The 16,864-nt window shown below is 40.6% G+C and overlaps 1 protein-coding gene across 1 annotated transcript in view; it reads left to right on the forward strand.

The window, feature by feature from the left end:
• Positions 1–16,864, forward strand: part of shisa8b (shisa family member 8b) — a 40,154-nt gene that overhangs the window by 17,054 nt on the left and 6,236 nt on the right. The window contains exons 5-6 of the mRNA XM_079372405.1: positions 1,504–1,628; positions 13,264–13,377. Coding sequence (XP_079228531.1) covers positions 1,504–1,628; positions 13,264–13,377 — 239 coding nt within the window. The remainder of the gene's footprint in view (positions 1–1,503; positions 1,629–13,263; positions 13,378–16,864) is intronic.

Here is a 16,864-nt window from a genome sequence, read left to right on the forward strand (position 1 = left end):
GCGCGCACTGCCGCTGCGCCACCGGCGACCCCGTATTATACCTTTAAAGACAGATCACTGCTGCGCTTTAATTAAAAACCTGTGAACACGACGAGGTCTTAAAGACGTTAAATGCTGAAATTATCTGGGAATTCAGCAGATTTGCCCTTTTTTTGTTTTTGTCCCTTTAAAAGTTTCCTGTGAAGAAATCATGAACAACAACTCAGGAGTCAAGATGACTGAAACATATTCATTTATAATATTGACATGAATAAAGATAATGAGATTTAAAGTAAAGTAGAATCTCATCATTGCGTAACGTTTGGCATCAGATGCTTCCTTCGTGTGTTACTATCTTTGGCTCATTTACAGCCGCTTACGTCAAAATCCAATCACAGCCGCTGCCAGACGTGACCATCTCTTCGCTGTATAGAGATAAATTCTGTAAAACTTAAATGCGACTTTAAACCCCCTGATAAAAATGTTTAGGTATTAAATATCTGAACAGGATTTTTTAACACACAAAAAATCATGAATAACATCTTGAGAAGTTTTCCTGGCGTTTTATTGGCAGCATGTTTGCATCATTTTCGGATTTTGGTTATGTTCACCTCAACCCCACTCTGCTGGCAGATATAGAGAGACAACACACACATTTCTTTAATTTAAAAAACTGTACGTTGCACACACACACACACAAGAAGGAATCAACAAAAATGTACTAACTAAACACACACACACACACGTCGTTGACAGAAGGCTGTAGCGCCTCTCTGAGAGGACGTACTGTAAATGGGATGCTGCATGTGTATTCATGTGTGTTTGTGTATTCACACAGATTCCAGCTGTTCAGGAAAGCCCTCATAGGGGACAAACTGTACACATCTGGACAACAGATGATGTTTCATGTTAACAGATGATGTCGTTTTGTGAAGCTACTGATTTCTCTGCAGATCAGATGGGGGGAAAAAATCATTGCTGTTTTTTCAGATTTCTCCCGTTTATTCTTGTTTTCGATGTCGCTTTTCAAAAAATAACAGAATGCTTTTTTATTTTTTTGGTAAAACGCCTCCCATCTTATCTGATGTGAGAACAGACCGTTGGGTGTGTGGTGTAATGGGTTCCCTGATACATTGGGATCAACGTGGGTGTGTTTTTTTTCCTCAGCAACTTAGTAAGTCCATTATATGCCATGCTGCTGTACTGAAGACATTTAGATGTTAACTCTGTTTTTTTACATCAGCACCGGGCTGAGTGTTCTTCCTTTGACTGCTCTGCATTGAGATCACAAAGCAGCAATATTTTCGGAAAGCTTGCCATTTTTTACTCCTGCAAAACAGTCTCTATAGCAACAGCTACCAACAGGATTTATTTCCTTATTCATCTTGAGTTAAGAGTGGCATGCAAAAAACCATCAAAAAATAAATGAAGAAATCAAAATTCGATGAAAAGGTGGTTAATGTAATGTGTTATGAATTACATGTTGATATTTGACTTAAACTCAGTGTGCGTGTTGTTCCGCAGGGCTCTGACAGACCTGCTGAAGCAACAGGGAGCTGAGCTGAGCAGGGTGGATAATGCCACGACCAGTTCACCCAACGGGGGGAGAGCCAACGGTGTGTCGACCAGGATGCAGCGAAGCAGGAGTGGTGAGTCCTGAAGCACCCTGTAAAATACAGTCACATTGTGTCTGCCTGCTGTTGGTCACACTTCTGTTTAACATCAAAATGTGGCCTGTCAGTGTGCAGAATCCTGCTCTGTCAGGAAACATTAAGGTCGCTCGCTGTTCAAATTAAATCGCGGCATTTGCAAGGACCTGTTTGATGCATTTCTTTCTGTCTGTCTTCTAAAATATGGCACTGGTTTTTAAGATGGATTTAGGTAGGCTGCTGTAGAGGCCAAACAATAAAGCATTGTTATCTGAACGTAGAACACATGCTTGTTGCACGTGCATCACTGATACACGCACACACGCACACATGCACACAAAGAAAACGTTTAATTAGTATGTTAATGTAGGCAGGCTGCACCCCGACAGGCAGCATGCACCATTTCCATACATTCTCTGCACATTCAGATACAGCAGCCTGCATGTTACTCACTCACTTTTTAATTTGTGGGGTTGATTTATAAGCGTGCCGAACTGTATTTACTTTATAGTGTTACAAAGAGCAGCTGTGTGTTCTTGTGTGTCCCCATGCGTGGGTATCATGTCCGTTTGTGAGGCTGCCCTTGAACATATGAGTGTGTGTGTGTGTTGGTGCTAGCGTCAAAGGGAAAGAGAGGGTATGCAACGTTTGATCTGAGCGACCCCCTGCAGTGTCGGTCTTGCATCTCTTGCTTTGTACAATTTGACACACTGCTAATGACGTGATATGACATGATACACCAAAAGTGATGGATACTTTAATCTTGGGTCTCATTGATCACGTTCACTTGAAAAGGGCAACAGTCAAGCTAGAACTTATATTTAAAAAAAAAAAAAAAAAAAAGAAGAGGAGAATAGATGTTGGTCTGGTTCTTTTGAGTGTATCTCCCAGTTGCTGAGTAATGGTTGCTCCTGGAGAAATCCTGCAGTTACAGTAAAAAGCACCAACAGGAACGAGCGAGAAATCTATCAAACGCTCACGATTGAGCGAAAAGAACGCAGCAGAAATTCAGTTTGCGGGCTGGTCTGCAGCCCTACAGAACATCACAGCCCTGCAGTTATTAAATCATGAATATCAAAGGACATGTATCAGAATATCTTTGTAGCTAACGTGATCTCTGCTCGCTGATGGGAACTGTGTGAGCTGCTTGCTCTGCTTACAGATGGATGAGATTATCTGCAGAATCTATTATCATGGCAGGAGAACTGACGACCGTTCCTGCTGGTCAAATTAAAATGCACACTCAGCAGGAACAGCAGCTGTTCAGAAGGACTGCAACAAATTTGACCATTAAGATGTGTGCAGGTGTTTTGGATTCAGATTTGAGCCTGCAGAACCGAGACTGTTGAAAAAAAAATGTACGACTGAAGAAAGATGTCAGACCCCTGAATTCTGTGTTCGATCCGTCTAGCTGCCTCTGAACATCCCCTGCACCAACATCTGATAAATCAGACAATTCTGTCCATTCAATGTATTCATGATTTTAAGTGTTTTTTCTCTACACTTCATATTGCATAAAAAAGCATCACATCACTGCTACTTTTCACCAAGTAGATCATGTCCATGTTCTGTCTCCTCTAATGGATAGTGAGTGTAAAAGAGGAAAGGTGTAGAAATGTCAATGTCCATATAATAACAGAAACGTTTTATGAACTCCGACAACCAACAACTTTGGTTTTTTTCTCCTCTTCTCTGAACTTTTTGTTTATCTCACTCCTCCTGCTTTGCCTGTTGCCACCCCTCAAAATCTTTAAGTCCGATGTAGTTGTCGACAGCATGCAGAGGATTTTTTTAAGTCTCCCACCGTTGAGAACCAGCGAGTGCTTAAGGATTCGAACGATCATCCAGAAGCCTCTGGGTGTGAAGACGTCCTGCAAATACTTGAATGTTTGTCATGCACACGGTTGAGAAAGGGCTAGAGTGTAGAAGAAAGTAGCATCTAAGTGAGTACACGTAGGTGTGGGACATAACCGAGTCCTTTTGTAATGTGAAGTGACAGAAGCAAAAGGCAGGGAATTTAGCAGAGAAATCAGTGTTGATGGAGATACTTATTGATGCAAATCTGTTCCATATTCATGCATGTTACTCCCACAGTATGTCCACTGGCTGTTTTGTGAGCAGTAAAAACAGACAGCCTAAAAAATTGTCCAGTGGGCTGCTTAGTGCATCCAGCACAACAAATCCTCGTAGCATGGAAGGAGAGCTCTCTATGACAGGTAGAAAAAGTTCAGCTTACATCAGAACTTTGCCTGAAGAATATCTTATGATATGTCACCTGAAATTAGTTTACGCATCAATTGGTTCTTGGTCAGTTCACGTTTTTTTTTTTGTTTTTTTTAGAAAAGTCTCATGGGTTGACATTTAAGGGTAGACACATCCGTGTTGCGATTCGTGAATCACCTCGCTCTGTTAGAAACCTTCATCCTCTGTTCACCCTGCTGACACAGTCATGTCTAAGCTTTGTTTTTTTTTGTTGTTGTTGCTTTATTTGGGATCATTTGAATGAAAGAGATGGCTCTCAACGTATGACGGGAAAGTGTGCTGCAAAATGTTCCCCCTAATTAAGCCAGAGCCGAAAGTGGAACACGGCATAGATTGCCGGGTCAGAAAACAGATGAGCAGTATTGGTTTTTCCACAGCAGACAAGATGGCAGACAAAGGCCTTTGGAAAAAGTAATGCTCATTACACACACAGTAATACATTTGAACTGATTAGAGGTAAGTGTTTAAAGGCCTTCTGCCCTCTTTCTGTGACTAACATTCATAGACACAGTACAAAAACAATGACATAACAAGGAAGAGCAGACTCAAACAGCTCCGGATTTATAAGACTCTCAAATTTGGTATTACAAATACAAAACTGTCAAATCATGATTTTGCTTTGCAAATGAACCTCAGTCCCTCTAATTTAGACATATTGAACATACTAGACCTACACAAGACAACACAACACTTTAACTTTTGGTAGTGTTGGTCGCCGCTCCATCTGAGGATCTGGGCTTCGATCTCTAACTCCCGCAGCAGCATGTCCGATGTGTCCTTGGCTCCAATGTGGACACTTAACCCCAAAGTGATCCTGCTGCTTGGTGTGAATGTGTATGAATGAGATAAGCAAACACTGATGGACACTAACCTTGCAGCCTCTGCCGTCAGTGTGTGAATGTGGTGTGAATGGGACGGTGTGACCTGTGGTGTAAAAGCACTTTGAGTAGGCAGAAGGTTAGAAAAGCAAGATGCAAGCTCAAACACATTTACAAATATCAAAACATTACTTTAGAAAAACAACATGCCAATTTTTATTTTGTATTTGGGAATTTTTAAATCTAATGGCATGTTTTACTTCCTTGTATTGACCAGTTTTTATTTAGTTGTGTTTTGAGTGTCTTCAGGGAGCCACACTTGAGTTAAATTAGCAGCATTTTAATGGTTTATGACCGCGGCACACCGTGAATAAATGTAAATACCTAAGACAAGAAACAACCTTTTTCTTTTAATATATACAACCAACAACGCTGACAACTATTACAAGGATTGGCTTATCCAACTGGAAGATTTTGTGGATTTGGAAGAGTTTCTTTTTGGAGCCCGCACAAAACCGACCGGTCCAAAACAACAAAGACAATTACAGCAACAGCTAAGAGAGCCCTACTCTATATCAAAATCAGTATAATTATTAAAATCAGGCATAACATATTAAATGAAGTATGTTAATAATTCAAAAGGAAGCATGTTGTGAATGTTTGAAAGCAGGGTTTTTGCTGGTTTATTGCCTGTGGAAAGATTCTCGCTGTCTTAGCTTTATTGGAGTGAAGCAGGAGATCAAACACACCGTTTGCAGAGAGTAACGAGGACTGTGTGAGGACTCTCATGTAGGTCATGAATGGAGGAGAGAGAGACCCCGATGAGCTTCTCAGCTATCCTCTCCACACGCTGTAAAGTCTTCCTGTCAGAGGCTCTGCAGCTGCCAGCATGAGATTCAGCTCATCGTCAACCGGGCCCTGAAAGACGGCGGTGCAGGATCGAGGAGCTGATCTGCTCTGCTTTCTTGATGAAGACAAGAGTCAAGTCAAGAGTCAATCTATCTATCTTCTCAGATATTAGATTCTTTTAAGCTTATTTCAAAAGGGGAAAAAAAAAGGTTTTGAGCGGAGCTTCGAATTAATTTAATGAGTTTGCATCTCTGCTGACGGGAGGCACCTGCAACCAAAAAGGCACAAAGAGGAGAGTCCAGGAGAGCTCTTCAGAAAAGTGGACATCAAAAAGAAATGTGGTGCTGCCGACCGTCTCAGCCGAGGAGCTGCTGATGTGCATGGGGAGCCATCGACATCAGATCCACAACATTTTCTCCAGTCTTTTCGACACAGCGAGAGGAGCTGCTGCTTCAAAGAATATTTACAGTTCAAACTCAAATGTGCAACATTTAAAATCTTTTTAAGACAAAAAAGAAATAAATATATTTTCCATTCTCCAGTGATACTCATCTCTTGTTGCTTGCCAGATACATATCAAAAATAGGCATTAATGAGTATATCAGTATATCTTCTGCTTTAGCTCCCTTAGGAAGAATAAAAAGAATACATTTCAGAATTTTTGGGGCAGGAACATTTATGCAATCAAACATGATTTAGGGCGACTTTCTCAGCCACCACTCATTTATAACAGCACGTAACTGTTAGCTTCTGGGTAGATAACTTAACAATATCATACAAGGTGTCACCGTTGTTTATATTGTGTGTTAAAAGTGGAATTTAGTCATTTGACCTTTATCCTCCTCATCCTGATGTTCAAGGAAAAACGAGGCCAACAGCTCCTCCCGGCTGCACGGCTCCATATCGTGCAATGTTTGCTAAGTCATTCAGTCTCACCTCAGGGATCGAAAATGTAACTGAACTCCAACTGCATGTTTTTTCAGAAAGTGGGATGTATGTGACCATACTGAGGCAAGAGAGTCTAACTTAAGTTTCACTGTGACGTTAAAGGTTCAAAATACCAAAAGTCACAACATTTGCGAGTCAGACACGTTTTTCTTTTTATTTTATTTTTTTTTTTTTTTTTTACATTGACATGCTGAGTGGAGACATGGAGCGGAAATGTTTTGGCCTAAAAGTCACCAACAAACATGAGTCATTGCAAAAAGAACGCTTGAAGCAAAAAGCGATGGCCTATTTATCAAAGACGACGACGGAAGCGCTGCAGCTTGACCCAGTAACAAATCACTCTCCAAAACACAAATGTCACCTTTCACTCTCACACAGTCGTTTTGTTTAAGAGTCTCAGAGTCGCGTTTGGAAGCGCACACGCCTCCTCCGAAACACTCTCCTTACTCTCCCCTGAGGCCGTGAGATTTAAACCACTTATTCCTGTAAATTAATGATCTCAGTTTGAATCTCTGCACCCTTTCTCGTGTCATGTTGATTATTCTCACATCAGGCATGTGAACCACGACTCAGCAGATCGCACAAAGCGAGGATTATAGAGCACATGTGGGTGGGAGATGGATTTGTTTGTCTGCTCTGCCGCAGTAAATGATGATGCATAAAGACTTTCACGTATGATCTCACTGATGACAGACGTACTCTGCTCCTCTCTTTATTATCTATGTTCATACTTTGTCTTGGGTATGACAGACGGCATGCGATGAACTCTCTCCTTTATCTCTTTCCCCACGGCACTCAGGATTCCTTTCATGTTGTTTCCCACACAAAAAACACAGTCATGGATGCACATTTCGAACACAAAACACTTGCTATACGCTGGAACACGTGTTAGCCTCGCTGCTTTTCTTAGTGGTTCACGGTCATGAGCAGTCACAATACAAGGCAGCGTACACAGCAGGCTGAGGGGAACGGAGTGTGTGTGTGTGTGTGTGTGTGCATGCGTGTGTAGTGAGAGACAGAAACCATAGCAACAATAACTTTTACTTTCTGACCTGCGTCATCTGTCGATTTACTGCATCAACAAACGAGGAAGAGAATTCCTTTCATCTCAAACCTTCACTCTTTGCGACCAGGCGATCCGCTGAAAGGAAAATACAGAACTGGCAGAAGCTCTGCAATTATGTCACCATCAGAAGAATACTTAGATGTGGCTTCTCTCACATCTGGTTCATTTTAAATTTTAAATCTTTTTGATCTGCTGTCAGTGTGAGACGTTCTCTTCCCAGCGTGTTCATGACCGTGTAACGTCTCGGCCTACTCATCTCAGTAACATGATTACATTTACAGTATGATGTAATTCATTCGGTTTTTTAATTCAGCAACTGCAGGCAGTCTGCAAGCAGACAATGGATCATCAACAGACTTTAATTCACACGCTTGTGATCGCCATCATATTTACACATGAACACATCACATGCACACAGAGGAGTCAGTCAAGTTTAATAGATCAGATTCTGTTGTCACTGCTTCTACATATTACTCTTCTGTTATTGAAGCATATTTGACTTCCTGTGCTCAGCACTTAAAGCAAGTTTTTCTTTTGGCACATCCAACAACTTATTTCGACACCTCTGAATCATTTTGACAGATGACACGAAAGAAGTCCGATTTTCACCTTAATCGTCCTCTGCCTACGATTCCCTCCGAGGGAGAAGATGTCCTGCTTTACGAAACACTAGATGTTCTTGCTGGGTTTCTTAAAGGCGAAAATTAACATGTGCAACCGTACTGGAGTTTTAACATCCACAACCTCAAACCACAATCTCTCCAAAGTCCCTCACTTCCTGTTTTATGTATCGGTTTGCACGCACAAATGCACACACTCTTACATACTTATATTCCATTACGCAGGCACGGACAACTTGTACCTTAAAAAAGGTGGTCGGCAAACCAGATGGACTCATTAATATGTCTTATTTGTATTTCGGTACGGGTGTGTGCACATTGGTCTGCATGCTCATTATTTAGGTTTCGGTGCGTACCATTTCCTATTAGGTTTATTCAAGGAGAGAGTGGCTGAATAGGAATACAGATTTTTTTTAAATGGGAAAAAATAAGAATAAAATACAAAAAGAAATCAAGAATCAAAAATTCACCCATTAAATGGCAAAGAAAAAAAACTTTATCGGACATTCAAACATGTTGTGCAGCAAGTTAAAGATGAGGTGACACAGTTTGATAAGGAGAAAAAAACAACAACATGTCAAGCACAAAATATAACATAAAGATCCGTAGTAAAATGGCAAGAAAAGAGAAGAGAGCGTCAGAATCTAAACTCAGTGTGGTGTGTATAAAATGATTCAAAGAGTTAAAAGAGTTCTGCGTGTTGACGGCAAAATGCAAAAGTTTATAAAATGTCCGACGTAGTCGCAAAGAAACATTTTATTTAAACTTTGGCCTAAAAGCAGAAGAAATGACACGGTGCAGGTATTAAACAGGATGATCATATTCATCTTCATTTTGGAGTTTACCATCATTTTCAGAACAATAAAACATCACATACACGTCAATAAACAATGCAGAGAAAAAAGATTTTTTTTATTTCTCTATGAAAACTTTAAATGAAAGTAGAATCAGGACAAGAGACATGCAGGCAGACTGATGAGAGAGATATAGAATAAATATATCAATATTTTCAATGAATGGATTTAAAAAGAAGATATCTTATTTCTGTAGCGCCAAAAACTTAAGAATGAACAAACAAGGATGATTAGAAGTGGCTGCGAGAGGATGGAAGTAGTGATAATAGATGATGATGATGATGAGGATGATGATGATGATGATGATGACAGTATAAAAGGGATTTCTTTGCTCTTAAGCAGCTAATCTGGGAAATGCTGAGAGGTCAGCACTACTGGATGATACAGTGATCACACACACACACACACACACACACACACACAATCCATACTGTAGCTAATCAGCTTAAAGTACTGTCTGTGTGTGTGTTTGTGTTTGTCTGTGTTTGTCTGTGTGTGTGTGTGTGTGTGTGTGTATGTGTGTGTTTGTGTGTGGGTGTGTGTGTGTGTGTGTGTGTGTGTGTGTTTGTGTGTGGGTGTGTGTGTGTGTGTGTGTGTGTGTGTGTTGAAGAGTGATTAAGTTAGTAGGATCAGAGCTGTTAGAGTAAATGTTGGTCATGTTCGGACTAACTCTTGACATTATCCGACCCTCTGGCTTCAGGGTTTCTAATTTGCTCCAGAACATTCTGCCTTCCTCCACGACTCGTTCCTTCTCTTGCTCTCTCTCTTTTTTTCCCCCAACACCTCAGACTCTGTTGTTCATTTAAATCACACATGACACTCCAAGTGTGTGTGTGCGTGCGTGCCTGCGTGCGTGCGTGCGTGTGTAGTGTAGCGTATTCTTAATTGTCTTTTTTTATGAACACCTTCAGTCACAGCTGAACTGTTGTTGAACTCTCACAAACATAAACTTGTGCACTTGTAGGATCGACTTGTTTCTCAGCGTTGTTGGATGGAAAGTGAACAAATATGAACAGAGGGTGAAGCAGGATGCAGCAAAGGGTTTTATTGAAGTAATAAAGTCCGAACAATGCTGATGCAATGTGCTAATGGACAGCAGTGTGTCCCAAAGACTTATTTTCTATTTAAAGATTTTTTATTACGATGAGAAAAACTAAGAGAGAAAGTTTTTAGGAAACGAGTGGACTTAGGAAATGCAAACAACGACACCAAACACTTTCTGCCACGGATACATTCATGTTTGAAAAACACCAAATAAAGTAATAATGTAAAGTCTGTAAATCGTTAGCCAACACCACTTATACGAAAAGATGCTAGTGAGTTAAGTCATTTAATAAACTGATAGAAGGCAAATTTAAATATTCAGCACATTTCAACAAAAATGCAAATCACAGTGAGTCACACAAGACTTCAAAACAGATTATCACTACAATTATTAAATCAGAAATATGTTGAAATAAAAATTGTTCAAGTAGAGTTTCAAACCGTTTTAAAATAGTTTAATAAAAAGCAGCCTTGATTGAAAAGAGTTTCATCTGTCCTGTAGTTTTCTGTGAGTTTGTTCCAGATATAGAGAGCATAGAAACTGAATTCTGCTTCTCCATGTTTGGTTCTGTCTCCTGGGAGCTGAGCGGTTCGTAGTTAATCATAAGGTCACTCGTGTATTTTGGTTCTAAACCATTCAGCGATTTATAAACCAGCAGCACAATCTTCAAATCTATTCTCTGACAGACTGGGAGCCAGTGTAAAGACCTCCGAACTGGACTGATATGATCCATTTTCTAGGTCTGGGTGAGGACTCTGGATCAGGAGCGGTTGTCTGACTGATTTTTCAGGCAGACCTGAGAAGACCCTGATAGATGCAGATAGAATAATTATGCCGTGAATAAGCCTTAAAATAATTTAAAATCTTGAGTCATAATAATTCACCAAATTGTTGGTTGTCTTAAATGCAGAAATTAGCTTTAGAAGCTAAAATCTGTTACTGAAGCGTGCTAAAAAAACATTTTAAATCTGTCGGTTATTTAGATAATGAGGTTAACGGGGAGTGACTCGTGGTCGTTTGAGAAGTTGACTATGTTGATAGTCTTAACTGGGTCATTCAGTCATTAGTTACTCATGTTTAGAGGTTTGCATACACACACATTTGATATCATAAAAATAATACAGCGTTTTACCTTTTATGTTGTTAATGTCACCTATATGACCTTATAAAGCATGTTGCCTGGGTGAGCAGGAGTGTGTGTGTGTGTGTGTGTGTGCATCTCTTCCCGGGGTTCAGATCTGGTGCACTGGCTGCATCAGTGGACTTCATTAATGCTAACAGCCATGCAGGGTGCTTCTCCCTCTCTGCTAGTTTGTTCCATTGTTCAATGACTTCAGTTCATTTAGCACAGGACGGACTGGCTAATGGGGGGGGGGGGGGGGGGGGGGGGGCGGCTGCTGTCTCACCCAAAGTCCCAGCCTTAGGGGGGAAAAAAGGAGGGTTAAATGAAAACAGTGAACTACAACACCCTGCATCCCACAACCCGAGCCTGAACCTGCAGGAAAAGTAAAAACTACAACCTTCAGTGGAATCAACTAGTGAATAGTTTCAGTTTCACTGCAATGTCTCATTAGGTTTACCTGGTGATGTTCAACGTTTGTTTTGTACGTGCAGCACATGAGAAAAGAGGACTGTGGTCCTTCGTGATAGAAATCAAAGTATCCAGAAATTTAGAAAAGATTGTGACCTGGCACGAAGGCCGAGCAAACCACATGAAGCGCTCGAGCCTGTCAACGTACCCGTGGACAAATGGTGGCACTTTGCTTTCTCACACAGCATAAAGGAACTCTGCCATTGACCTACAGAGACTTACTGACGACCAGCCACCACCAACAGTTTGTTTTGTTTCATGTTTCACCCGATGAAAAATATTCTCCTTTGAAACTTGCTGCACACTTTGGATCACATACTGTGTGTCGAATCAAACACTGTTTGATTAATTGAGATAAGAGTGCTTGGTTTTCATTAGTAAATGGTAAAAACACTCGGCCTTGTGTATGTCAGGCCTGGACAAAAGTGAGGACTCGGATGCAGAGAAGATTTTGCAAAACAAACTGTCTTTATTTTTCTGGCTCACCAAAAGACCACAAGACCGAGTGATTCAAAATAATAGGCTACAAAAACCTGAATCTGAAGCTAAACAAAATCACTGCAAAAGGCAGGAGACTATGAGGGAAACAAGATTTTAACTCTATCTCTATATACAATACAAAAAGAAAATCACTGCATACGGCAGGAAAAATAAGACTGCAAAAGTTAACATTATCTATAAACAAACAAAAATCACTGCATCCGGCAGGAGACAAAGGCTATGAAACATGAACAAAACTTACAACCAAAAATCACTCTCCTTGAGAGGTCAAAAAGCGAAAACTAGAAATACTTAACACAGACTGGACGTGACGAGAAACGCTGGAGGTACATGAACAAACAAGACACTCTGTCAGGGAACAAAGGGAGACTATAAGAAACACAAGGGTGACGAGCAACAGGTGGAAACAATCAGGGATCAGGAGAGACATCAGACCGGTGACACAAGTGACCTGAAACGAGAGGAGTATCACTTTTCAAAATAAAACATGAAATTCACAAGACAGACAAAACATGACAAGACACCCCTCACCGCAGTGTGACAGTGTAGCGCTTTTTCTTTGCATTTTTGCCTCCCAACATTTTCACTGTAAGGTGATTGTTGTGTTAAACTATCAATAGTTTGATATGCAGGGCGAGTTACCAAGCAGCAGAGTTGGACTAGCTCGGAGTGGAAACATGTTTTTTAATTCGGAAATTGTAATTAAAGTGCCAGACATCGAACCTTTGCCGACAATGTAACTGGAATACTTGTTGGATTTTTTTAGGCTGCACATTATTAATAATAATGAAGTTGCCATGAGCGATGTCTTTGTGCACAGTATGGTATGCACTTGAAGGTGACAGGGTTGCACACGTTGCTTATAGAGTGGAAGAAAGTGTTGTGCAGTCGGGCAGTCGTTGGCCCCGGGGCGACCTACAGGGTCAAAGCAGTTCTGGATCAAACGCTGCGTTTTGTATTCATCATCAACAGAGCAACTATAGTGTGCTTATGGTTCTCTTAAATTCTAAGTAACGCTGCACTAAGACATTACCATGACAATTTTCTTAAAGTGTTTTTTTTTTTGCTTCTCCATCAACAGAACAACACCATCTGAATAACTCGGCTTACGGGCAGTTTGGACAGGGGCTTCCACATCCTCAGAGCAACCACAGTACTGTGGGACTCAACAAGTATACCTCCCTCAAGGCTGTGGGTAAGTTGGACACGTAAACACCAAATGATGCTGACTCCACCTGACACAGTAACCTTTACAGTACAGGAGCAGATCAGGTCTCTGTGATGTCGAAGCACACGATGTTCCTGTTTGGCCCTCTGCTGTGATCAGCACTTTGGTACTGATCAGTACATCTTGGTTCGGTAAAGCCTGTTCCCGTTTGTTTCTCCACAGCAACCCGTGCCCTATTTGGTTGGCGGTGTGAAAGCTGGATGCCGATAGCCGCTATGTAAATAGCATCACATGATAACTGCTAACCGCTAACCGCTAACTAATAAACAATCAGCTGGGTATTTAAACACGGCGGGGTTTCAATCAGCAGTTTAGCTCTACTATTTCGGGTCGGCTCGATATTCTTGGCACCCCAACAGAAGGGTCCCAATAAGTGGGACGGTACGGGTCAGTTATTTGGGAATCTTTCCCGGGATTAGTCAATGGAAATGCCGCAAAATGCACGCCGTACCAAGACGAACCGAACCGGACCGCTCGGTGGAAACGGGGCTTTATGTGATGACGTCAGTCAAACAGTTCACTTTTTCTTCAGTTCCACAAGAACAAGACAAGCCAAGGGAACTGTATGATAAGAGGAGCAGAACTAAATTAATATAAAAATCACTGTGCATCAAAATTGTAAATAACTTACCAAAGACAGTTTTATAAAAATCTTTCGGGAACGAAGGGAAAAAAACCTGAAATCTCTTAATCTTTCTGACCATGAAAGCACCATCCTCTTATGACTATAACTTTCTAAAACAACTAAATCAACCTTTCAAACTGAACCTTTACTCCCTAAAGTTGTTTTTTCTGTAATGCATTTTTGATAAGTTATGATTAAAGACGCAAAAATGAATCGTGAAATTGTGATAAATCTATTCAAAGGTGTCAACGTTCACATCAGTACTGTAAAAAAATAAATCTCAATAATACGGTGAGAGATGCAGATGCAGGGCGAGTTTTTGAAATTCAGGACGCACCGCCTTCTTTTCAATCGGAGGTGTGGAAGTATTTTGGCTTCAACAAGACAGAAAATAAAAAGAGGTGAGAAGATAACAGACGAAACAAAAACTGTGTGCAAATATTACAAGAAGACGGGAAACTATACAAATAACTGAACAAACTGTTCGGGCACTTGAAGAAACTATCGACTTACTGTGTTTAGGAACATGAACTGTTTGTGTATACTTTCTACTGTTTACTTTCGCCTCCAGATGTAAATGATCTACATGCAAAGCAAAAAGGCTGTAGGGTTTATAAAAGGTAATTTCTACAGACATTTCAATGTCTGCAGAGGTTACACACACATGTTGTCATTGAAAAGTGGGTGTTATACTGTACACGACATCAGACCTCAGGCATCAGGTTAGAAAGACCTCCTCAGCCTGGTAGCCTCGGGCAAGTCACTGCTTGTCAAGGTAGATTCTCACATTCGTCCACGAAAGGTTAACTGAGTGTGAGTATGACTTTGATTCAACAGCATAATGTACATACAGTGCACTCACACATGTGGGAGGTCTTATAGGGCAACGCTTAAGCTGTGGAGGTAAATTGCCTCTCTATGGGCGTGAAAACAGTGTTTGACCTTTAGATAGCACTCATTAACCTCTAATCACGTTGCCATACCTGGTAAGCTTTCCAATTTACCATGACATGCAGGCAGTTTACAATATTAAGGGATCAACATTTCCCACAAAAAAAAAAAGAATGGTTATCATGGAATTTAAATCTGCTCTGGATTTAAGACGGCGCATTAATATTTTAATTTCATCTGTCGCACATCTTTTTTGTCAACTGAGAAAACAACAATCATATTTTTAGCTTGCTGAATTCTTCATGTTGGTGGAAAAGATTATCTGTAAAATCTGCAGCTGACTTCTAAATGTTGATAATACTTCAATAACAACATTGTTAAAGGGATCGGACCAAAGCTCACAATTCAGTTATAAAGACATCAAAAAAATTACTTGCACGCCCAAGGAAAGGTCGTTAGGAGAGCTCGTTAATAAAAAATGTTAGCATCACTTCTTAGAGAAAACATACTTTAGTCGGAAAGTTGCAACGTCTAGTCTTGAATCATGAAGTCAATGCAGATTTGTAATAAGCTGCAGTTCCTCAAGTGTCCACTCGGGGCTGACTCCAAAAGCAAAGCATCCTCATTAGCCTATTAAAACGCCCCACTCAGAAAATAATCATAATTACATCCCAGAACAGAAAATAATTTTTGGTGGAGAAAACTTATTTCTGTATTGGTGAAAGCTTTATGATGGGAATGTTGAATAAGTCATCTGTTTTCAGGGTATTAAAGCTGTTCAAGCTACTCTCGCTATGTACGATTAGCGCTATTTAAGAAGCAGGAGAGTTGACTCAACTCCAGGTGAGTTGTACCTGTTTGCCAGGAGTTTTAAGAGGAAGTGAAATGAGCCGTTAAAGGTGTAGCTTGGTCGCTCTCCTCCATCACCGTGACGACAGGGAGACACACCCCTGACTTTTCTACGGCATGCCTAAAGGGACAATCATATCACAATAAACTAAATACACTTTTGTGATAACGCTTAATGATTATATTTGTTATTATAACAACTTGTGCATAAAAAGTTCCTGGCACAGAAAACAGTGACTCTAAATGACTCACTTAACTCTCAGATTGAAACTGATGAAAACACACACAGAGACAAGGTTACTGCTCATGTAGCCAGGAAGCTAGCGGCGCTGACCTCAGTTTTACGTTTATTTAAATAATTCCTGGTGACATTCATGCTAGCCCATGACACAAACACACACACACCAACACACACACACTCCAACACGCATACACACGTGCAAACTCTGGGCTGAAGGCGAGGATATTTATAAATCTTCATTGCTACATTATGTCCCCACATTCTGACACTCATACCTTTACCTTCATATCCATAGCAGTGCTCGGTTTCTGCCTCTCCTCTCTCGCTCCCCCCGGGCCTCCTGCCCGCTCATATCCAACACAAGAAGAGTACTGCTTGTATTCACCTTCAGGGCATCCACCAATTGGAAATACATAAATCACCAGCTTTCCTCTTTGATCTTCTTCAAACACTTCCTCTCCCCCTGACTGTCCTCCACCTTCTTTGGATTCCTTCTGTTCATTATTTATTTACACTCATTAACAGCCAATTGTTCTGGACTAAAAAAAAAATTAAAAAATCTGGACAGAAGGTCAAATATAAATTTTGAGAAAGATGTGACTTTTTTTTTTGTTGCATTTGAAGGCTTGCGTTTAAAAGTCTCACAATGCACAGGTTCTACTTTTTTTCCGATGTGCTTCTTTGTCTTACCATTCACCATCATTTATTAGAATATTTCCCTTTACTGTATCTGCCTTAAAATGCTTCCTCCTTAAAACCTCCATAAAAAGACCAGGCCTCTGTCCTCCATTTGGCAACTTCATTCTTCCTGGTGTTGTATTTTTTGTATGATTTTCTTTCTTCAAGGA

Source organism: Symphodus melops (genome assembly GCF_947650265.1).
Source record: "Symphodus melops genome assembly, chromosome: 21".
Classification (NCBI taxonomy): domain Eukaryota; kingdom Metazoa; phylum Chordata; class Actinopteri; order Labriformes; family Labridae; genus Symphodus; species Symphodus melops.